The sequence below is a fragment of the Balaenoptera acutorostrata genome, chromosome 2 (assembly GCF_949987535.1).
Source record: "Balaenoptera acutorostrata chromosome 2, mBalAcu1.1, whole genome shotgun sequence".
NCBI classification, from domain to species: Eukaryota; Metazoa; Chordata; class Mammalia; order Artiodactyla; family Balaenopteridae; genus Balaenoptera; species Balaenoptera acutorostrata.
Genome location: NC_080065.1, coordinates 113,669,440 through 113,694,468, shown reverse-complemented (window position 1 = coordinate 113,694,468; position 25,029 = coordinate 113,669,440). Strand labels below are relative to the sequence as shown.

The window sequence follows — 25,029 nt, the reverse complement described above, 5'->3', positions numbered from 1 at the left end:
GTGGTCCAGTGGTTAAGACTTCACCTTCCAATGCAGGGGGTTCAATCCCTGGTCGGGGAGCTAAGATCCCACGTGCCTCCCAGCCAAAAAAACCAAAACATAAAACAGAAGCAACATTATAACAAGTGCAATAAAGATTTAAAAAATGGTCCACATCAAAAAAAAAATCTTAAAAAAAAAAACTACTGAAGCATGAAAAAGACAGTAACAAACATGAAACTATACTGGAGCCATTTCCAATAAAATTAGGAAGAAGACAGGAATTCCCACTATTACCTCTATTTGTCAACATTCATTCAGAGGTTTAAATTAATGCAACAACTCAAGAAAACGAAATAATCATTACAAATCTTGAAAAGAAGAGCCTAATTTGTCTTTATTTGTAGATGATAAAATAACCATAGTATTTGCTAAAAATAACATGAGAATTAACTAAGAAGTTTGGTAGAGTGGCTAAATAAAAAAATATTCAAAGGCAAGTTCTTCTTTATCTAGAAATATCCAATTAAAAACTTAAATGGGATTTTTCAAAAATTACAAAATACTTATAAATAAATTTAATAAGGAAGTGCAGAGTCTTAAGTGTGTGTGGGGGGGAAACACCCTACAGTATCTTATTAAAAGTCATAAAATTAGACCAGAATTTTAGAAAGAAAAAAATTAGAGAGGAAGGTTAAAGGAATTCTTAATTCACAGATATCACCAAAAAAATAATGATACCTAGTATCTATATAGTTTCTAGACATCACTCAAATTAATAATCGCTAGTATTTATACAGCTCATAGAAATCACTCCACTACAATAATAGCTAATATCTGCAAGTTTCAGCACTGTTCTAAATGCTTTAATGTACTCATTTAATCCTTATAACAACCCTAGAGGAAAGTACAGTTATTTATTTGAACATTATAGATTAGGATGTTTCCAAGGACACAGGTTCCAAAATCTTTGTTTTTGGCTATTATACTCTTCTGCCTCTCAAGCCTCTTTCTCTAATTTTATACACACATCTAGCAAGCTTGGTTATTGATTAAAGAGCTAATTAGAAGCCGTAAAAGCACTCTGGGTAACACTTTACCACCTAACACAAAAAAGGACCAGCAATGAGTGTAAAAACCACGCACCACATGAGCATCACGTGCGACCAGAGAGCCCTGTGAGTCCCACAGGGTCTTACTCTATCAGCACTGCACAATGAAACGACTGCTTTCTTCTTTTTTTTCTTTATCCTTTTTTTTTTTAACATCTTTATTGGAGTATAATTGCTTTACAATGTTGTGTTAGATTCTGCTGTACAACAAAGTGCATCAGCTATATGTATACATATATCCCCATATCCCCTCCCTCTTGCATCTCCCTCCCATCCTCCCTACCCCACCCCTCTAGGTGGTCACAAAGCACTGAGCTGATCTCCCTGTGTTATGTGGCTGTTTCCCACTAGCTATCTATTTTACGTTTGGTAGTGTATATATGTCAATGCCACTCTCTCACTTCGTCCCACCTCCTAGAGAAATGGAAATAAAAACAAAAATAAACAAATGGGACCTAATGAAACTTAAAAGCTTTTGCACAGCAAAGGAAACCATAAGCAAGACGAAAAGACAACTCTCAGAATGGGAGAAAATATTTGCAAACGAAGCAACTGACAAAAGATTAATCTCCAAAATACACAAGCAGCTCATGCAGTTCAATATCAAAAAAAAACAAACGACTGCTATTCTTAAGAGCACACAGCATTATAAGAAGGTAACTTTATGCCTGACATACTTTTTAAAGATACCTAAGTACACATCCCATTTTAAAATAAATCTATCCAAAAATCTTTAAAATGTAAAAAGTATTGGTGCTTGAAGTGGCTGTCCTAAACACTTAACTGTATAGAACTCATCCATCATGGGTTCTGATATTTTATTATTTTTTAAAAATATAATATAATATCTTCAATTCACCATTGCTGTATCTTCAATTCACCACTGCTGTATCTTCAATTCACCATTGCTGTCTATGATCCAGTTTCTATGCACTGAGTTGGGAAGGAATCTGTCAAACACACTGGTACCTTACAGATGCTTCTTGGATGATTACAGAATAGTCACAGACAAATGGTAGTACACGGGTTCCCTGGACGCTCCAAGCTCTCCTTTCACACCATTACAAACAGTCAGAGAAGCACAAGGATGTCCCTTACCGTTCCCCCGTGTATCCGGGACTGCAGTGACATTGGCCCGTGGTGGCATCACACGTCCCTCCATTATGGCACTGACATTCTTGTGAACAGTTCTTTCCAAAGCGACCCTCGGGGCAAGGCTGACCACACACTGTGCCCTGCATTCAAAGAGACTTGGGAAATTAGATGGGCCTCCAGCCAGGGAAGGGCCAAAGGAGAAGGGAGAAAAGAGGGGAAAAAAAAAGGGAGGAGGGATATAGGAACAGGGCTGCAAGAAGATTAGATAAAGGAGATTTTAGAACACATACACTCTGTTCATCATCTCAAAAGTGTTAGAAATTCTAAATTGACTTATTTGCTTAGTAAGTCTAAATCTCAAGATATACTCATAGGTGGCAGAATAGTAATCTTAAGAAATACCTATATTAAAAAAATAAAGTTACATCAAATTATTACGGAAACCTAAGGAATTTACAAATCCTCCTAAGTGTTCTTCCTTGTGTCTTACATGTACAGTAAGTCAACAATACTTATTGAGCATCCATTACATAAATGACAACATCTGGCCCAAATGGAATATCCAAATGCTTCACCATATGTTCTAGAGAAAATACACTTTATCATTGGTTTTATTTCTTATAAGGAAGCATAAGAAAAGACTGACATTTTTTGCACCTGAATTAATGATAACATTGCCTAAGAAATACTTCAGCAGAAATGAACCTAGACATTTTATTTCAGAAGAAAATACACTTTTATTTTCAGCAGGTTCAACAAACATTGTTGGGCCAAAATCAATAGGAAAGCCTATTTCATGGGGAGAAAAATCGAGAGAGTAACTTGGACACATCTCCTCACCCTAGAGGCTGTCTGTCTTGTCACACACTGTCATATTTATTCCAGTACTATGTGGAGGAGCATAAGATACTTTGCCAATAAGTCAATGAAATATTCTACTATTTTCTACTTCACTCGTCTACATAACTTGGGCTTGTAGCTTATCATCTATTTACTGGAGTTACTGTTTCAGCAAACAACATATCCCAAGTAACAGGAATTTTTACAATGTTTTTAACTGTTGGAAGCTGTTGCTTTGTCCTCCTTCTCTATAAAGAAAACAGACTGTGGGCACTCTGATATTGGAGGCTAGCGAACACCAGATGGTTTTGTAAATGTTTATTCTGGGTAGTGTAAGAAAATACATTTCCTCTAACTCCTGGCTATCTACAAAGGCAGTTGGTGTGCTAATTAAGTCTCCTCTGGTGGTTTCTAGTTATCTACCAATGAGGAAAGTTCTTCCAGAATCTTGGAACTGAAAAAGCCTTTGAGAGGTGATTCAAATCAATGCTTAACTGAGAATCATCTATGTGCCAGGCATCGTGTTAAGCTCTGAGAATCAAAGATAAAGTCACAACCTTTAACTAGCTCACAACATGGTGAGGGAGAAAGATGTAAAAATAGCTCTGACCCCTCCATTCTAGCACAACATATTAACATGACTAAAGGAATAACACGCCAAGGGTTAATCCATGATAAGCAGGGGTTCTGGTGAAAATTCTCACTCTCTCAGGGACTAACTACTCACATTTTGTAATGGTCCCACATAAGCTTCAGAGACGCTGTTGAAATATTGTTTATAAATAAGGATTAATGTCCTACTTAAAGCTATTTGCTCACATTATTCCTATTAGTTGAAATACATACATGTGTATGTGTGATAGGAATATATATTCATCATGAAAAGTACCTAGGTTGATTGCACAAAGAAAATGTTGTAAAGAGAAGTGTAAGTTGGAAGCTCAGCTATGCACATAAAAAAATGACCTGAAACATTCAGTAAGAAACATCTATCAAGGTAGGGGCCCCAGAGTATTGGGGAGGCTCCACTGGGCTGATGGAGAGGGCCATCTGCCCACCTACTGGGACTCACGGTCCAAGCTTGTGGTTACCACTATCCCACATCATGACCACCCCGACCCAGAAGAAGAACAAAGCTTCAATCTCAAGATGAGGCAACTCTACAGACAATGTCTACACAAAAATCCTAGGAGTAACATGCCTATAGCTCCTCATCCAAAGAACACGGAGCTCCCTGGACACTCTGCTATCCCAGCAAAATCCATCCCTTGCCAAGGACCAAGCAACGACAAGTGTTGGCAAAAGGTTGAATATAAGAAATAAAAGAAGAGAAGGAGTCAAAGATAATTCAGCATTTCTACCTTGGGCAACTAAAAAGAAGTGTTGGTTTTAATGAGGATAAAAAAGGTAAAAAAGGAATTGCGGTACAACAAAGGATTAGGGGTACAACAAATTTGGTTCTATGAACACTGACTTTGATGGGCCTGCTTCCAGCTCAGTAGTCCTTCAATAGCTCCCCTGTTCACCTCACCATGAGGCATCAATAAAAGGCCCTCTTGCACTGACTCCATTGCTTCATAGAGTTTCCCCATGCTCTGCTTCCTTGTCTTGACCACTTACCATTTCCAGCTCTCGCCTTGGTTCTCATATCTCTTTTCCACTTGTCCCAGTGGTCTTAACATCTTGAACTCAACCTTACTTCCCGTGATTCTCACCAGAAAGTGGACTCTAGGTCTCCTTTGCTCCATGCCTACAACAAGGGCAATCCCAAACCAGTCCCATCCCATGTCTGGCTCCTAAGGCAGACACATCAAATACACATCTGTGGTCAAGTGAGGGAAAGTCAAGGTTTGGGGAAATCAGCAGATGATTGTTAAAGCCATGGATCCTAATGAGCTTTCCAGAAAAGATTTATAGTGGCAAAAGAGAAAGATAAGACTGGAACCAAGGAAATACTGTAAGAAAGCAGTATGTAAAAGAAGGGGAATTAGGAAAAGAGATTTTTAGTAAGAGAGGTAGGACAAAGGATTATCAAAGAAGTGGAGGGAAAAGAGATTAGGAAAGGGAGGTGGATGAGCAACAGAGTCAAAAGAAGTGAAGCGGAATGAGAAGAGAGGAGTTGTTACTGGATTTGGCAGTTAAGTCTCTTGAACCCCTGCAAGAACAGCTTCACTACCGTTCATGGAGATGGAAAGTAATCATCAAGTAAATTGTTCTTTTATTTTCTGTATGTTAACGAAGGAAATAGACATTGGTCATTCACTCTTCTGCCTTCAAGCAGACTTACACACAAACCAACTCAGAGAAATACGAACCAATGTTATTTCCTGATTTCAGAGTAATCTACTTAGTAAACCAGCTTTGACATTTTTTATTCCACATAACATTAAGCCTGTGAGACACTACATAAAGAGTAATGAGAAGCCCACGCACCACAACGAAGAGTAGCCCCCGCTCACCGCAACTAGCAAAAGCCCGCACACAGCAACAAAGACCCAATGCAGCCAAAAAGAATAAATAAACAAATAAATAATAAAAATAAATTAATTATAAAAAAAAAGACAGTATCACAGTCAAAGTTTGGGAAGTGTGGTGAGATATAGCTTCCTCTTAAAGTATCATACTAAAACCTCTGAGAAGTTCTGCAATACTTGGAAAACTTGGCTTTCCTCAATGTGTCTCCAGATTCATAAGACCGAATAACTTTTTCACATAACACTTAACCTGTTGAGAATAATGTTCCCAAAGAATATTAATGATCCACAGAGCATAATTATGAAAATGCTTATTTAAATATTTGCAGGGTTTGACAGCTCTTGCTGTCATGTGTAAGGCAAGATATTCCCTTTTTATATCCTGAGGGGAAATGCAGGACATATGGCTTACTATCTTTTCCATGAAGACCCTTAGTACACTTCAAGTTCAGGATTTAATCACCTTCTGCCTTCTCTGGACTGAAAAATTCCAGCTTTGAAATGGTCAGGTATTTCCAATTTTGGAATCTTTAACCATCAGTGTAACTTTCTTTTGTACCAAAGTCCTCCACATGCGTTTTCACTTGAGTATCCAGGAACAGGGTGCTTTGGGAGGGTGGAAGTGAGCTTACCAGCCAGCCAGAAGGACACGAGCATTCTCCAGTGACGTGATGACATACACCTCCATTTTGGCAGGGGCATCTCTGCTCACACTGTGGCCCGTGCTTGCCAGGGGGACAAAGATCCTCACAGCTGAGGGATTAACATGTGACAAAGGACACCATGATTTACCCAACCACACAACCCTTAGGTTCACAGACACAGCAGCACCCACGGCCCTAAAATAGACCAGGTTTCTCTGTCCAGTACTGTTCGTTTCATTAACATCAAGGGCATCAATCATATTGGCCGGAAGGGTCTTTGAGGGGTCACCTAGCCCTTCCCTTTGTTTGGGGATATCTTCTGAATGATTAGCTTTTTTGATTGGGGGGGTGGGGAACGATGCTAGGCTTGTGGGATCTCAGTTCCCTGACCAGGGATTGAACACAGGCCCTCAGTAGTAAGAGCACGGAGTCCTAACCACTGGACCACCAAGGAACTCCCATGTTTTGAGATATTTTCTAATGAAACCATTTCAATTTGAGGAGAATCTGTCCTATCAGAGAGCACCAAGGATGACTCTTGTGGGCCACACGCTCCCTGGTGACAGGAACTTTCCATGTAACTTTTATAAAGCTCATGGGTTACACTGGAAGTCTATTTGGTGTGTTTTTTCTAACCTCAAAGGAGACTGAAACGTCTACACATCACCCCATTAGTGTACAAAATCTTCATAATCAATTTTCAGCGTTCTCTTCTTCAGAATGACAAGCCCCCACCCCATATTGTATGAATACACCTTCTTCCCTAAGCCTTTAATTGTCTTTTTTACTCTCCTGTAAAATTGCTACAAGTTTCCCAAAGCCCTATTCAACTGTGGTCTTGATAAAAACCCATAAAAGCAATATTAACAAATAGTCTGAGATGATCATCCATTCTTCTGAAAATCAGGGCTTTCTTGGCTAATGCAATTTTTCCCTTAGCTCTACTTGTATAGCCCTAACACTGTCAGCAGGAAGTATTTACCTAGTCAGCCACATTTTTTTCAGGTTCTAATTCTGTGACTTACAAGTGTAATTTTCTCATTAAGGGAAGAAAATTTTTTTATCTCCTACTTTTTTTTGGCAAATTCTGCCTCTTAGTCTGTTTGCTAATACAAGCAAACCGAAGAATGCCCTTCCCACAAAATAAAGTAGTAGAGATTAAGTAACTGCTTTAGTGTTCTCCAGAAAGAATTAAACTATCTGTGTGCACATATCCTGCACAGATGTGATATATGTACTTTCATATTCACAAAGCAACATACATATCTATAGGCATTAAATAACCCAGCTAACCTTTCATCATGGACTATTTCTGACGTCTTTCGCCTTCCTTCTTCTCTAAGGCACTGAACCCACCCAGCTTTATCCAGCTAATTAACAGAGCAGAACAACGTGGACCATTAACAGCCGGCAGTGTAAAATGAATGCAATTGAGGGAGTATCAAAGCGGAACCCAAACCTGCCCCAACAACCCCAAATATTGCCATTCAGCACAGCATCCTGGCCCTCTCTGCCTCTGCTCTGCCAAAAGAAGGCATGCAAGCTGGCTCTGAGGCTCTGGCTGGGCTCTGATGCTCTACAGCAAACAGCAGGAGCACCTAGTGGCCATCACTGCTCATCTCCACATCTGGGCCTGGGGTCCTATTCCCTCAGTAACTCTTCAGGCAGCAATAGAAACAGAAGCGCAGGAATACACCAGCAGCATGAACAGAGAGGGTGGGTGGGCTCTGCTATGCTGCTCAGCAGCAAGTCACTTACAAGGCTCCAGTGTAGCCAGGTGGGCAGCGGCACTCCCCCGTGACGTGATCGCAGGTAGCTCCGTTCTGGCACTGGCATCTCTGGTGACAGTCGTTACCATACGTGCCCTGCTCACAGCGCTCCTCGCAGCGCCAGCCCCGGAAGCCTGCAGCACAGTGGCAAGCCCCTGTGATGGGGTTGCACAGAGCCCCGTTTTTGCACTGGCACCGGCTGCTGCAGTGAGGCCCCCAGTGATCACCGTCGCAGGCTGAGGTTGGGGAAAGAAACAGTGGAGGGCATCAGAGTACAGGTGTGGGTAATGGCAAGCTCTTTAGAAGCAGCTTTCCTCTCCCTTTGGAGAGAGAGTGGCTTGATGATCCCTTCATCACCATTCCTCAACTAAGCAGCAGGGCTCGGGCACACATCCATGGCAATATTGCACTGGTGCTCCACAGTGGACCACTTCTTATCACTCCGTTGCTAAAGCATTGCTATACTGTTCAACTCCATGCCTGTGCTCAGCCTGTTCCCTGCACCTGGAATGTTGCGTTTGATGTGGCCGGAGTCATTGGCTAGGGGAGGGTGTGAGCAGTTGTAGGGAGAGAGGAGGCTGGCTAGGCAGGTGGGAATGGTCAGCTTATGCAGGGGTTTTTATGCACACCAAGAAGTTTGGATTGCATCTGGTGGACAAGGGATTGGTAGTAAAGGATTTTAAGCACTGAGGGACAATGGAGATTTGCCTTCTAGTAAGATCGGCTGGCTACAGCATGAGGAGGGCAGGAAGGAGCTGACAAGGAGAGGCGGGAGTTGGGGGCAAGAAGCATAGTACTCAGGGGATCAGTGAGGGGGCCTCGCCTCAGGCAATGATGAGACGGACAAAGAGGCGACCCACAGGCAGTCCACTGAGGAGTGGGCTGGCCTTGCTACAGGTACACGTCGAGCTCTCGAAAAGGAAACTGCTGCTGTGCTTTCAAAGTAATCAGTCAAAATACATGTGATTGGGAAGTAACCAGAAAAGGTAGGAAAAAAATTGACTAAATGTTTAAAGTCACTGACTTTAAAATACAACAAACCTGAAACTGATATGGACAGCAAATAAAAAGATAAGAGGTACATGAAACCAAGTAATACAAAGGCAGAAAAAAGCATTTAAAAGACATATTTTGTTTTTAACATCTTTATTGGAGTATAATTGCTTTACAATGGTGTGTTAGTTTCTACTTTATAACAAAGTGAATCAGCTATGCATATACATATATCCCCATATCTCCTCCCTCTTGCTTCTCCCTCCCTCCCACCCTCCCTATCCCACCCCTCTAGGTGGTCACAAAGCACTGAGCAGATCTCCCTGTGCTATGCGGCTGCTTCCCACTAGCTATCTATTTTACATTTGGTAATATATATATGTTCATGCCACTCTCTCACTTCGTCCCAGCTTACCCTTCCCCCTCCCCGTGTCCTCAAGTCCATTCTCTATGTCTGTGTCTTTATTCCTGTCCTGCCCCAGGTTCTTCAGAACCTTTTTTTTTTTTTTAGATTCCATATGTATGTGTTAGCATACGGTATTTGTTTTTCTCTTGCTGACTTACTTCACTCTGTATGACAGACTCTAGGTCCATCCACCTCACTACAAATAACTCAATTTTGTTTCTTTTTATGGCTGAGTAATATTCCATTGTATATATGTGCCACATCTTCTTTATCCATTCATCTGTCGATGGACACTTAGGTTGCTTCCATGTCCTGGCTATTGTAAATAGAGCTGCAATGAACATTGTGGTACATGACTCTTTCTGAATTATGGTTTTCTCAGGGTATATGCCCAGTAGTGGGATTGCTGGGGCATATGGTAGTTCCTTTTTTAGTTTTTTAAGGAACCTCCATACTGTTCTCCATAGTGGCTGTATCAATTTACATTCCCACCAACAGTGCAAGAGGGTTCCCTTTTCTCCACACCCTATCCAGCATTTAATATTTGTAGGTTTTTTTGATGATGGCCATTCTGACTGGTGTGGGGTGATATCTCATTGTAGTTTTGATCTGTGCTTCTCTAATGATTAGTGATGTTGAGCATCCTTTCATGTGTTTGTTGGCAATCTGTACATCTTCTTTGGAGAAATGTCTGTTTAGGCCTTCTGCCCATTTTTGGATTGGGTTGTTTGTTTTTTTGATATTGAGCTGCATGAGCTGCTTGTAAATTTTGGAGATTAATCCTTTGTCAGTTGCTTCATTTGCAAATATTTTCTCCCATTCTGAGTGTGTCTTTTCATCTTGTTTATGGTTTCCTTTGCTGTGCAAAGCTTTTAAGTTTCATTAGGTCCCATTTGTTTTTATTTCCATTTCTCTAGGAGGTGGGTCAAAAGGATCTTGCTGTGATTTATGTCATAGACTGTTCTGCCTATGTTTTCCTCTAAGAGTTTTATAGTGTCTGGCCTTACATTTAGGTCTTTAATCCATTTTGAGTTTATTTTTGTGTATGGTGTTAGGGAGTGTTCTAATTTCATTCTTTTACATGTGGCTGTCCAGTTTTGCCAAAACCACTTATTGAAGAGGCTGTCTTTTCTCCATTGTATATTCTTGCCTCCTTTATCAAAAATAAGGTGACCATAGGTGCGTCTGTTTATCTCTGGGCTTTCTATCCTGTTCCATTGATCTATATTTCTGTTTTTGTGCCAGTACCATACTTTTTTTTTTTTTAATTTATTTATTTATCTTTGGCTGTGTTGGGTCTTCGTTTCTGTGCGAGGGCTTTCTCCAGTTGCAGCGAGCGGGGGCCACTCTTCATCGCAGTGCACGGGCCTCTCACTGTCACGGCCTCTCTTGTTGTGGAGCACAAGCTCCAGACACGCAGGCTCAGTAGTTGTGGCTCATGGGCGTAGCCGCTCCACGGCATGTGGGATCTTCCCAGACCAGGGCTCGAACCCGTGTCCCCTGCATTGGCAGGCAGACTCTCAACCACTGCATCACCAGGGAAGCCCCCAGTACCATACTCTTTTGATTACTGTAGCTTTGTAGTATACTCTGAAGTCAGGGAGCCTGATTCCTCCGGCTCCATTTTTCTTTCTCAAGATTGCTTTGGCTATTTGGGGTCTTTTGTGTTTGCATACAAATTGTGAAATTTTTTGTTCTAGTTCTGTGAAAACTGCCAGTGGTAGTTTGATAGGGATTGCATTGAATTTGTAGATTGCTTTGGGTAGTATAGTCATTTTCACAATGTTGATTCTTCCAATCCAAGAACATAGTATATCTCTCCATCTGTTTGTATCGTCTTTATTTTCTTACATCAGTGTCTTATAGTTTTCTGCATACAGGTCTTTTGTCTCCTTATGTAGGTTTATTCCTAGGTATTTTATTCTTTTTGTTGCAATGGTAAATGGGAGTGTTTCCTTAATTTCACTTTCAGGTTTTTCATCATTAGTGTATAGGAATGCAAGAGATTTCTGTGCATTAATTTTGTATCCTGCTACTTTTCCAGGTTCATTGATTAGCTCTAGTAGTTTTCTGGTAGCATATTTAGGATTCTGTATATATAGTATCATATCATCTGCAAACAGTGATAGCTTTACTTCTTCTTTTCTGATTTGGATTCCTTTTATTTCTTCTTCTCTGATTGCTGTGGCTAAAACTTCCAAAACTATGTTGAATAATAGTGGTGACAGTGGACAACCTTGTCTTGTTCCTGATCTTAGTGGAAATGGTTTCAGTTTTTCACCATTGAGAACAATGTTGGCTGTGGGTTTGTCATATATGGCCTTTATTATGTTGAGGTAAGTTCCCTCTATGTCTACTTTCACTAGGGTTTTTATCATAAATGGATGTTGAATTTTGTCTAAAGCTTTTTCTGCATCTATTGAGATGACCATATGGTTTTTATTCTTCAATTTGTTAATATGGTATATCACATTGATTGACTTGCATATATTGAAGAATCCTTGCATTCCTGGGATAAACCCCACTTGATCATGGTGTATGATCCTTTTAATGTGTTGTTGGATTCTGTTTGCTACTATTTTGTTGAGGATTTTTGCGTCTATGTTCATCAGTGATATTGGCCTGTAGTTTTCTTTCTTTGTGACATCTTTGTCTGGTTTTGGTATCAGGGTGATGGTGGCTTCGTAGAATGAGTTTGGGAGGGTTCCTCCTTCTGCTATATTTTGGAAGAGTTTGAGAAGGATAGGTGTTAGCTCTTCTCTAAACGTTTGATAGAATTCACCTGTGAAGCCATCTGGTCCTGGGCTAAAAGTCAGATTTTAAAATGCAGTTCCAAAGGAAAGGAAGATGGCCATGATTCAAGTCAGTGAGCAGGAAAAAGAGAGCAGGGAAGAAAAAAACCTCAATCGCAAACATTCTAAAATTTATGAAGGGTGACAATAAGCAAAGCCTACTCTCAATATGCATTGCCTAGGCAGCGGTGCATTTATTAATTAGATGCTATAAAAATCACTAGGGAGGAAGCACCCTGCCTAGAGCTCTTAGGATAAATTGCTTTTATGATGAAAAAAAAAAGTTTCATTTCATAAAAATTATGTAACATCAACAGATCTGAAATAAACTATTGAAAAAAACAAAACTAGTCACACAGTAAACAACTTATTAGACTATTAGACATGCAGGATTTATCTTACATTATTAGAACCTACCTTTCATTTCATAATTTCAAAAGGTTTAAATGAATATTTCTGTTTTTAATCAGTATGGCTTTGGTCTCATTAGTACTTTAATAAACATACTTTCACACAATTAAAAGCAGTGGAAGAGAATTATCGAACCTAAAGCAGATCAAGAAAGCAATTACCGAAGAACTCACAATATTCTTTCACAAAATAAGATTAAGTGGTAGTTCCAAGATGAGATTTCAGCCTAATTGTTATTCATATGAGTAGTTTCTTTTATTGCCTATGGATATGGACAAAGTTGGGGTTTTTTTTTCAATTTTAATTCTTTCAATCTAAGATTTATTCTTAAAAAAAAAAAAAATTACATGGTATGTTCCTTTAAGCCCTCTCGGCTATCCCAGTTGGAGAAGAATCTGTCCTGTTTTGAACGTCCCCCAAGGTAAATTACATAGTCCTTTGTAACTTGTTCCCTGGTTCATCAATCCTAAGAGTACGGAAAATCTTCATTCCATGTAAGCCAAACCCATTATCCTATAACTTGATCCCCCCCTCCTCTTAATAGTATAGTCAATCCTGTACATCACTGTTCTCTATATTGTAAATGATTTTATTCCTTAAACATGAATACATCCTTGACACTGCTCTTTGCTATACTAAATACTACAACCTCAATACTTTTATGTATTTTTAAAAGTTTATTCTATTTCACTCATTTTCTTTGCTGAATCCTCTCCAGAATGTCCATATCCCTCTCAACTTCCGGGAGCCTCAGATGCTAAATTAAAGATCCATTTTTCCTTATGTATAATGGGGGATTAATTGATTGACACAGAAAAACAATGTAGGTAATAAAATTACCTTGATAAGGACATCAAGATCATGTCGAAAGCATTAAAAAAAACATCATGATGACTTAGAGTTCTTTTCCCTCACTGTGATATTGGGGTAAGAGTGAGCTGGAGCACATATGTTTTATAGAGTATATTTTACAACAAGAGGAGAGTGGCAGGAAGAATTCAGGTATTGAGGGGACAGAACTGGTCTCTCCTCTCCCTCATAACCCATTTATTTGTACATCCCATTCAACAGCTTCTCTCCCAGCAGAGCAGTCATGCAGAGACCAGTTCTATTTTCTTGGGATTAGATAAAAACAAAAACAAAAAAATCCCTTAAGATATCTCCTCATGGTAGAAACAAGTTTATACCAGACATTGATAACTATCAGCATTAAAGAAAGGGTTTCAGGCTTTTAAAGAAATATTATCATGCCGACATGGTTAATTTCCTGCCTATATCTAAGCACTGTGGCATGCTTTGAAGTGACAGCTTCTCCCCTTGGGGTTGTATTTCTCTAAAAAGCCACTGATACATGGGCCTCACAATGTGAATACTAAACACCAACATGGACTCTACTGGGAAGAAAATCCACATACAGAAGTCTACAGACAAATAGACAGGAAGTAGGACAAGTAAGATACAGAAGCCTGGCTTGAATGTAGCCATCAATGTGACTTCCTTTCCTTTCTTCATTTGTCATATTTAACTGCTTCAACATATCCACTTTTAAATGCATACTAGTGAGTTACACAGTTTATTGCACAAAAGCCAGCTTTCTTCTCTGATTACTACAAATACAAGAGTATGTTGACTGTCTAGTACAAGAGGGAGAATTTGTTCCTTACATTTAGTGCCAAGCTTGACCAATTATCCTGAATTCAAGTACTGTATTTAGAAAGACAGTTTGGAGAGAGTCTGAACCCAAATCATCTGACATCTTTTAGTTAACACCTCACTCAAATTTCAAGGGGCAAGTATTTTACTCCTCAAGAAAAAGGGACTGGGTTGATTACTCCCACTGACAACTTTTTTAAAAAATGTAATATGTATAACTGAATCACTTTGCTGTACAGCAGAAATTAACACAACATTGTAAATCAACTATACTTCAATAAAATAAATTTTTTTAAAAAATGTAGTTAACATGGAAATAACTTGAATACCCTAATAGGAAAAGGTAAATGAACAAAATTTTGTTTCAGATTAAATTGAAAAGAACCCAGAGGCTAATAAGGAAGTGATGCCTCCTTTTCAGCTTCTGGTTTCAGTTCTTATTGTGCGAACAGCTAGGAATGGGCTATCAGAGGCCATGTGCCCAGAATCATGCAGATGTTTCAGGAGACAGCTTAACGAGGGTCTCAGCACAGACAGCTTGCTCTAAGAAGCTCTCATAATAAGTTGGGAATAAAAGGGATTTTAAACTACTGTGTAATGTCAGGAGTATACAGGCCATGCTACAGCTCTTAGGGACAGCTTAGCAGAGCACTGGCTCCTCTCAAGACAATGGACTCACCCTGGAGCTCTAATGGCTGTCACTTCCAATGACATCTGTAACCACAGGTTATGTTCAGGGGCTGGGGGCTGAAATTCACTCAAGTGATATCTCTTAAGTACCTGCCTTGTGCCAGCCATGGTACCAGGCCTTGACTTCAAACAAGAACAATAAAGCTCATGCTTCTACAAGCTTACAGTTTAATGGCAAGGCGTCAAGTTACTAGGCAAGAGAATAACCTGTGACAGGTAGTGAGGTAAGGATATGGACTGGGTACAACGGAAAACACAGGGATGACACTTAACCAGTGTTGGTGAGTCGGGAAAGCCTTCCCTGATAAAATGATGTCTAAGCGAAGACCTAAAGGCAGAGGGTGCCATGTTTAGGTAAAGGGCAGAGGATTTGTACATAGGAAAAAGGGGGACTGCAAGGAGAGGGAGGTTGCAGGGGTACTACATTCAGAAAAATGATGCATGCAATGGCCAAAAGCCTTTCACATGACAAACATCCATGAATGCCCTCTTGGGCTTCTACATTATTGTATCATGGCCACTGTCATCTTTCTTAGCTGTGTGCACAACAAAAAGAAGTATAGAAATAAGCAGAGAAGAAGAGATGTTAGACATGTCCTCTCCCTCCATCAGTCCTCCCCAGTCTGCCAAGCTCAGCTCAGAAACCTCTGTGCTTCAGGTACATTTTACAACCCAATCTGAGATGCTCTCTGAAAAAGGCAATATATATTTTCCATGACACTCACTTTGCACTTAGATCACAGTTTTTATATATGTTTGCCTTGTCTCATATCTCTCAAATAAAATTGAATTTCATAGGTGTTAAGACACGCGGACACCCTTCTAGATCTTAGCAGTTATCAACAGAAGGTTTCATACAATCATGTCCTGGCAGTCACCTGGCTGACAATGATGGTGAGAAGCATTCTTACTCAGAGATATTAAGCGGTGAAAAACTGTGCAACTGAGTCATGAAGTAGTGTAATAATAATGATGAGACTGATACTTACAGTGAGGATGATTATCTCTCCCTTTTTGGGAAAATCAGCATTCTTATGCACTATTATGGGATAGCAGATACCACATCTAGTTTAGAGATTAGTCTGGGAAAGTATATCAAAAGCCCTTTACTCATAAATTCCTCTTTGGGGATTTTTCCAAAAGAAACAAACATAAGCGTGTAAAGACAATTAGTAATACTTACATTGTGCCCACAGACATTGTTCTAAGCACCTGAAATAGATGAATGACCACAGTGTCCCTGTGAAGCAGGGACTGCAGTTACCCCTATTTTATAGAAGAAGAAACTGAGATCCAGGTGACGTGCTTAAAGTTACACAGGCAAAAAGGGGTGAAGAACAGACCTCCCGTCTTCACTTTGGATTCTAAACCACTATATTCTACCCCCTCCCAAGCTTTAAGGATGCTTATCCCAGCACTGTTTATAACAACAAAAAAATTAGAAACAACCTAATTTTCTAGCAATAAAGGACTGGTGAAAAAAATTTTGGTATAATCATACAACGGAATACCATGCATCAATTAAAAGTGAAATTATAGAAGAATATTTAATGAACTTGAAAGATGTTTACAATATTGTAACTGTAAAAAGTAGATTAAAAATATGTAGCACATGATCCAATTTTAGCAACAGATTAGAATAAACTAGATGAAATTGTCATTAACTTAGGTCAAAAATGGCCTAATATCAGCAACTGTATATGGTTGAACCTAATATGTGGGGAAGGGAGGAGAAGAGGGAGAATGAGAAAGACACAGACAGAGAGACAGATATTGAAAGACTCTGTGGGCCAATGGGACCACTGGGTAACTCTGGGTCTTAAAACTGTGCGTGATTTTTTTTTATTCATGTAAATTAACTAGATTTTCTAAATTTTCTGCAATTGAATGTATCCTTTTGGCAGGAGGAGAAAAGCAAGCAAAAAGTTACATTTTTAAACAGTTCAATCTGCTGAGCATTTGTACTGTGCTATGTTCTGTACTCCACGCTTTACACACCTCTCTCCAGTCCTCACAGCACTGACAAGGTGGGTGTCATTATCACCTTCAGCACGTGGAGGATATTTAGGATGAAAACATCTAGGTAAAATGTCCAACAGAACACCAGACTGTGGTATCAGTACTTAAACCCAAGGTTGTCTGCAAACAAAAGTCCAAGCACTTTTCACAAGTCCATTCTGCTCCTTAAGTAGTGAAATTACGTATTTTGGTTAAACATAATATCCCACAATTATGTTTTTCATCTAATATGATCCGTTAAGGCGGAGCAGCCAATGATAAGACCTTTCACTGAGCGAGCCTATGGGGTCAGCCAGTGACTCAATATTCAGGGGCACTGAAGATAGGAAATTATCTCAGTGAGAACATAGGGCGTTTCTCAAAGAGAAAATAAAATTAAGGAGATGGTTAAATCTGAAGAGCTTCTGTAAGTTGAAAATGATTCTATGCAAACAGAAAGGGCAGTGAACTCACTGTGAAAACAGTACTGATGCCATTAGTGGCCTGCTAAGGAGTACACTAACCTGAAAACTAGGCCTGCATAGTACCTGGCACATGGCTGGCTCTCAATATATATTTGGTGAGTGAAAGAAAGTGACTGTGCACGCAGAGCAGGATAACTAGGACAAGCAGAGAAACCTTAAAACCATCATCGCAATTCTAGGTATATCCTCCTCTCCTAATTCACTTCAAGCAGTCCAGTTTTCCATGCAAAGGACAGGGAGAGAGAGAATAGGTTCCAAGACACACTGAGTTTTGAACATGTGTCAGCATTATGCAGCTACTTTATTTTAACCTCACAATAACTCGATGAGATGGGTATAATTACTTCAACATTTCATGTGGAAAATGGACTCAGATGATAATTTGCTCAGTCACTTAGCATTCAGGTGGCAAAAGCAAGGGTTCAACCCAAACCCATCAATGCTTCCGTATCTGCACTCTTCCACACACCCTGTGGACCATCCCAAGCGAGCAATGCTCATCAATTACCGGATCTGATATCAGTGCTCATTACTGGCTTCTGCCTGCTTTTCAAAGGGGAACCCTCTGGGACAAAAGTGTCACAGATATTTGAGAAGTAATACTTGTTTGCCTAAAATGACAGTTACTAGGCTTCAAAGTGTTAGTAGCAGGTTCATCAGAATGGTTTGATAAGAAATGTTCCAACATGTCCATAGCCATGTATGTATTGACAAAAACAAGGCATTAGGAAAAATCTTTGAACAAATGAGAGATGGTTTAGTAAATCTCTTGTTTTTGTGTAGACCAAGAAAAAAGAAAGGAGAACAATTAGAGATACAGAGAAATGCCAAATGGAGAGATACTCCAGAGGAAAGAACAAGGGCACATTAATACATTGTCTCATCCAAAGGACTCCCTCAGCAGAAAAAAAAAAAAAAGGATGAAATCATTTTTCCCTTAGATAAAGAAGTGACGGTTACCATCAAATTCACCTTGTTACAAAATTCATCAATCACTAGCTGGCTCAAGAAATGGGTACGATTACTTAGCATTAGACAGGCCTGGACCTTAGCAGGGACACTGCAACTTCATAGGAATGGAAACTTGAGCAAGTCCCTGACCTTTATTATACTTAATTTTCTTTTTGTAAAATGGGGATGGTGAAATGTACTAATTACATCAAAAGTACTTGTTGCTATGTGTGACACAGCACAGATCTGGTAGCAGCAGAAATTTTATTCCGTGGTTGGCACAGTGGAGCGTCCCACCCCTAGAAAAACATCCTCCAGCTGTATATGAGGCTGGAATAACAGGCCTGTCGGTGGTTTGCATTATTTGTTTGTCTTGCATGAATCATTCATGCCAAAAAGGACAACTTGGTTCTCACAATGTGAATTCCAAAAACAAACTGCCCAGTAACTCCATAAAGTAAAAACAAACCCTGATGTATCACCCTTTTCATCCATTTTTATAAAGCCAATTGGAAAAAGCTCAGGCCTGGGATGAAAACCAGCGTTAATTTACATCCTATTCTTAATTGTTAATTAAAAACTGGATTTAGAAATTTCTCACTTGCTGATGATTAACGTGTTCAGAGGTGTAGGCTCATACATGGAGCCCAGAAATATAAAAGGAGAAACTTAGAAACAAACATGTGAACTTCTTAATAATCCTCCCCTTAGCATAAAGAAGTAGATGGTCATAAATAAAATCTAAAGAATCCTGCCATATTAGAAGGCATCAATTCCAGGACTTGATTTTTCCCCAGCTTATATACACCCACCAAGACCACAGAAACAGCCTTGAAACACATTTTGAAGTATAAGATGCTTTTTTTTAAAGCAATTGGTTCTGAATTACAGCGAAAACCAAAAGGGCCCAATTCTGTGTGCTTGTGTTTGGTATAAAGAAACCTTAGATGAACTGAGTAGTCCGTTTTTTTGTTTTTGTTTTATCTTGGTTTAACACCTCTGGGATCGAAGAGGTAAAACTGTAGAACTATATGGGGTTCAAGAACTTTGTGGATACATCTCCACCAGATATTTACAAAGGGATAATGTGTTGAATCTTGGAACTCATGTTTATCATAGGGAAAGTGACATCAGTTTATAATACATAACTACCCTCACCAGGGTTGTTGTTTGAAGTAACTAAGACTGTAAGTGCCCTTAACATCTAAATGTCAAGCATCTATTAGGTTACATCAGTCAGCTATACAGACTTAAAAATATATTTTTACATGGAGTTTGACCGTGATGTTCTCCATTGACTTTAAATGTAGGAAAATCTGTGATTATGAGAGAATTTAATAGGAAAGAAAATTCAGCCCTTCATATTCTCATATATAGACAAAGCACAAATAAGTCACTTTCAAGAAAATATCTCTACAGAGTGTGTGGCTTTCAAAAGAGACCAAAATAATTTTCTGCTGTCTCAAAGGATAGAAAAACATGATTCTTCCTGAAATATACACATTTTCTTCCCAAGCCTTGGTTCCCTCAGGGTCTTTTATCTCCCTGTGATTTCATTCCTTGTGCCTCCGGCTAACAAGGCTATGGTGTGTCATTCCCTTTGTTAATGTAGAAGAAAAGATCCTCTTTCAAAACATCAAGTGCTTTAAAAATAAAACAAGTTTGTAAAGCTTCTCCATCCATGAAGAAGAACAATAAAAATGTATTTTCCAGATCCTCTGAAAGCACTAAAACCTCATGTCCTTCACATGTCAAAAAGCCGGCTGGAGAGCTGACAGGGTGCCAGCAATCACTATGGACAACTACCCAGTGCTGTTTATATTAATATTATTCAGTGGCTGAGAGAGAACCTTTATTCTTCTTCTTTAAAAAATGTTTATTAAATGAATTTTCGAAGCATGAACTGTCATTTTATAACATCAGTGCATGCTTATCCCAAATTATGAACCAGAAAAAAGGGTGTGAAATGTTTATTCTTTAATGTTTCTAAATGTAAATGTTGATATCTCTCAACGAGAGCACATTGATGACTCTATTCACAGTGGAGGGAAATCTCAAGGATATAAATTGTAGGCTGGGATTAAGTAAGGGATTTGGGGGGATTACATTTATTCACTGAAGTCAAAAGAATAACAACGACCTTGGGAGCCATTACGGGATACTTTGCTTTATAAAGTCTTGCCATATTTTTGCTCTTTTGCTCATTTATTCTTGCATTAAAAATGTACAACGCAGCTTCTATGGTTACTAAGTTCTGTTTGTTGAGTACTTACTATTGCTCCTCCCTAAGACCTGTCTTATAGCTAAGATTTCTTTGTCTACTGGAAGAGACTGGCCGACAGTGAGACTTATCAGAAAAGAATGTGCTAAGCCTTGCAGTGCACAGGACACTCGAACACAGAGGACTTACACCCACTGCGCCTCTGGGCAGAGGAGAGCAGGGAGGGGAGAAGGCTTCCAGAAGAGGTGGGCTGGAGGTGAGCACTGAAGGATACGTACTCAGGACCACCACTGTGCAAGTACTTATTATCTTCATCCTGGATGTGAAAGGCCAAAAGGCGGAAGCCTTAAATGATTTGCTTAAAACCCAACAGTAAGGAAAATCAGGTCCCAAACCCTCAATGCTAACAGGATGGTCTGAAAAATTTAAGTTTTCTTGAGTAAAAAAAAAATTTAATCACAGAAGACAAGTACTACTATAGCAAAGGTCCACGTTCTCACAACCTAGAATTAACTGTTGTGACCATTGCATCACATTTGCTTCATCATTTAATGCAAGAAATAACACATTACAGTTAAAGTCCCTTATCTCCTTTGTACCTGGTTTTCAGTTCTTTCCCTACTCCTTCCTCAGAGGGAACCACAGTCATGATTTTTTTTTTTAATAAAAAAATTTATTTATTTATTTTGGTCTGCGTTGGGTCTTTGTTGCTGCGCGTGGGCTTTCTGTAGTTGCGGTGAGCGGGGGCAACCCTTTGTTGTAGTGCGTGGGCTTCTCATTGCAGTGGCTTCTCTTTGTTGCAGAGCACTGGCTCTAGGCATGTGAGTTTCAGTAGTTGTGTCTCGCGGGCTCTAGAGCTCAGGCTCAGTAGTTGTGGCACACGGGCTTAGTTGTTCTGCGGCATGTGGGATCTTCCCGGACTAGGGCTCGAACCCGTGTCCCCTGCATTGGCAGGCAGATTCTTAACCACTGTGGCACCTGGGAAGTCCCCACTGTCATGATTTTAATGTGTATCATTCTAGTCTGCTTGTGTGCCCAAAAATTATATATTGCATGTATTAATATATTATTAATATATTAATAATAATATATTGCATAAATTTTATGAATTTATTAGTTTTCTATTAAAATGTTTATATCACTGTGTATCTTGTTTTCACCCAATATTACGACATTGAGATTCACTAATGTTGACACATCTTTTAATGCAGTGTATTACTACATAGAAATTTATAGGAATGAATGGCTACACAGCATTACACTGTATTAACAACCTCCAATAAATCTATCTTTTCTCATATTCAAGGCCATTTTTACTTGTCTCCAAATTTTCACTGTTACAAAGATGCAAAGATTATATCCCCTATACATGTATGCAAAGGTTTCTCCAAGGTATACAGACAGATTATAAAGAAGTAAAAATAAAATTACCTAATCCTATGGTGTACACAAATCAACATTTTATTCTAGAGACAGCCAAACTGTTCTCCAAAGTTACTCTGCCAATTTACCCTCCTGAGAGCAGTGTGTGCAAGCTTCCTTTCACATCTTCATTAACACTTGATATTGTCAGACTTCTAGACGTTTGCCAATCAGATGGTGAAAAATGACATCGTGTTCCTTCATTATGCACTTCCTCAGTTATTACGAAGATAAATATTTTCATATGCTTATTAGCCAATCAGGTTTCCTTGCCTTGAATTACCTTATTGTATCCTTTGCCTAATCTAAAGTTGAGGGGGTTTTTTCCTTATTGATTTGTGGGAGTTCTTTACATATCCTATATACTAATCATTTGTTTTATACGTTGCAGAAATCTTTCTCCATTCTCTTCTTTCTCTTTTAACTTTGCTTATGGTGTCTTAAAGAACTGTTTAACTTTGATGCAGTCTAATTATTCTAAGAACTAATTTACAGCATGGATAAATCTGGTTTGTGTAATACTAATTTTACAACATGAGGCTATTTTTATTTGTAAGGATAAAGGGGCTTTTCTTTAATACATGAACAAAAATTCACAGCTATATACTAATATCAAGTTCAAATCAATTCCATTAAAATTTAAACTTTCTTTGGAAGTTACTTCCACTCATTTTGTGCAAGAGTAGTGAGTAGTAAAACCATTAGGTTTTCACAGAATTTTAAGACACCATTTATGGCCCAGAGGCAGGGCACTTATAACCTCTACTACTTACCCTATTGAAACAGTCTTTATAAGTAGTATAAATGTTATTGTTTTATTACTTTCTATACTTTATTAATTTACACATGTCAAACATGATTACTTTGCTCTAACATATATGTACAAATATTCAAACTTTTTAAAGTCAACTCGGTTGTCTATGAATTAGAAGATATTTTGACCAAAGAAGGAAAAAACGGTTTTTTTTCTCATCTGCCCTGAGGAAGTTTTCAAGTATTTAAAAAAATTCTTTGACACAATCACAAACAATAAGAAATTAGATATAGTCATGAAAGATACCGGACTATATGTTAAACCAGAGCACTTAATTTTAGCCAATTAACAGCATAACCTTATGAGAGGAAATGTACATGGCTTTACTAAAATCAGGTATTAGTCTCCTTGATTTTACAGGTAAGGTAAAACCCTTCCTCTTTTGAGGGTGAGGAGCTCTCTACGTACACAAGTTCTTCAAAGTTTATGGAAACGACACCTAGTTCATCTTGCCTGGCTTCTACAATCTCACTGCAGCTGCTAGTTTATGGGAATTCACCAAGGATGAATGAGCCTGCATTGCACACAGCCAAGGTGGATCCTGAAGCCACTGGAGCCTGAGCTCCCTTAAGGCCACTGAAGGAAGGACTTCAGGTCATGCCCTTTCTCTAGAAGACCTTTGACCACGTCCTCCTTGACTTCTCCAGATGCTTTGCCTATATATTTGTAGATGGACTTCCAATCCCTCTATTAAACTGAAAGCATTTGAAAGAAGAGGCAGAGTCTTTCATCTCTCATATCTCATGTTTATATCCATTACTGCTCCTGGAACATTTATGCCTTCATTCCTTCTTTCCACAAATATTTATTGAGAATCACTGGGTGCCCAGCACTGTGCTAGACATTAGGTGAATAAATTAGCTAGGAAGCAGTGACTAAAACAGACGAAATTCACGTTTCTATGGGCCTTCTATCCTGGAGGGGAACACAGACAAAAAAACAAAACCAAACAAACTAACAAAAAAACAAATGAAGTATTTTCAAATAGTGCCATAAAAAAACGTTAAAAAGATGACGTAATAGATAGTTATGGGAGAATATTCTTTATGTAGTCAGGGAAAGCCTCTCCTGGTGGTAACACTTAGATTGAAAGTTCGTTGACCTAAATTAGAAGCCAGCCACATAAAGTTCCAGGGAGGAGAGCATTCTAGGCGTAGGAAATACCAAGTGCAGAGGCAGAAATGAAGCTACTGTGTTCCAAGAAAGGTAGGCAGAGGCTGAGCAGTGTGGTACCCTGGGAGAGCAGTGGGATGAGAAGGGGCCAGGAAGGTAGGGAGGGACGGATCAAACAGGGCTTGGTGGGTCACGTCAGGGCTTTGGCGTTTATTCTAACTATAATGGGAAATACTGGGGAGTTTGGGGAAGGGGAGCAGTATGCTCTGAAGTGCATTTTTACAAGATCACTCTGGTCTCAATACAGAGAACTGACTGGAGTGGGGCTCAAGTAGATGCAACAGCAGGGAGACTACTGTGATCACCAATTAAGAGAGGACGGTGGCTTGGATTTGAGTGGCAGGAGTAGAGAGTAGGAAAAGGTTAGATTATCTTATATTTTGAGGTTGAACCAAGATTTTCTGACAAACAGATGTAGAGGGAGATGACACAAAATTAAAAAAAAAAAAAAGGAAAAAATATCAATAAATGATGTGTGTGGAGTTAAATAAAATGACAGCCCAGCCTTGTCTTTACAGCATGTGAACCAACTAGCGCAAGTAACATAAACATCTATAGTGTTCTCACTGCGCCCCGAGCAATATGAACCAGACGTGAATTCATCTGGTAAGGACATTAATGGTCAGAGGTCGGAGATAATGCAAAAAACTGCACCAGGACTCTGTCTGGGGAGCCTCCTGGCAAGCAACTGTGGACAAAGAGAGGCTCCTGCTCAAGAAGGGTGTGGCCTGCTGGGCGAAACGACATGTCCACAAAGAGCCCCTCCATCCATTCTCCAGTCCACAGACCGGTCTGATGCGAAGTCTGGTGGAAGGCACAGTTGTCACACAAGGAATTGTAAGTAAGTACCATTTACTGAGCCATTATCATGCCACCAGGCACAGTGCTGAGTGCTGAGTACTCAGCAGGTATTGTGTCATTTAATTCTCACAAGCATATGACATAGATACTTTGAACCTTATTTTAAGCTAAGGAAAGTGAGGCATAGACACAGCACAGAATGGAGAGGCACTAAGTCTACTGTCATTCAGTTCCAACAGGGAGTTGGGTGGGTGGAGGTGGAGGAGATTGTCTGCCCCTCCAGAGAGTAACCAACAGAAGCCCAGG

General features: G+C 39.4%; 1 protein-coding gene across 5 annotated transcripts in view; it reads right to left on the bottom strand.

Moving 5' to 3' along the window:
• MEGF10 (multiple EGF like domains 10) overlaps positions 1-25,029 on the bottom strand; it is a 157,503-nt gene that overhangs the window by 50,857 nt on the left and 81,617 nt on the right. For all 5 annotated transcript variants that reach the window (XM_057541529.1, XM_057541528.1, XM_057541527.1 and 2 more), the window contains 3 exons: positions 7,903-8,149; positions 6,133-6,253; positions 2,190-2,326 (listed from right to left, as the gene is read on the bottom strand). In XM_057541529.1, coding sequence (XP_057397512.1) covers positions 2,190-2,326; positions 6,133-6,253; positions 7,903-8,149 — 505 coding nt within the window. The remainder of the gene's footprint in view (positions 1-2,189; positions 2,327-6,132; positions 6,254-7,902; positions 8,150-25,029) is intronic.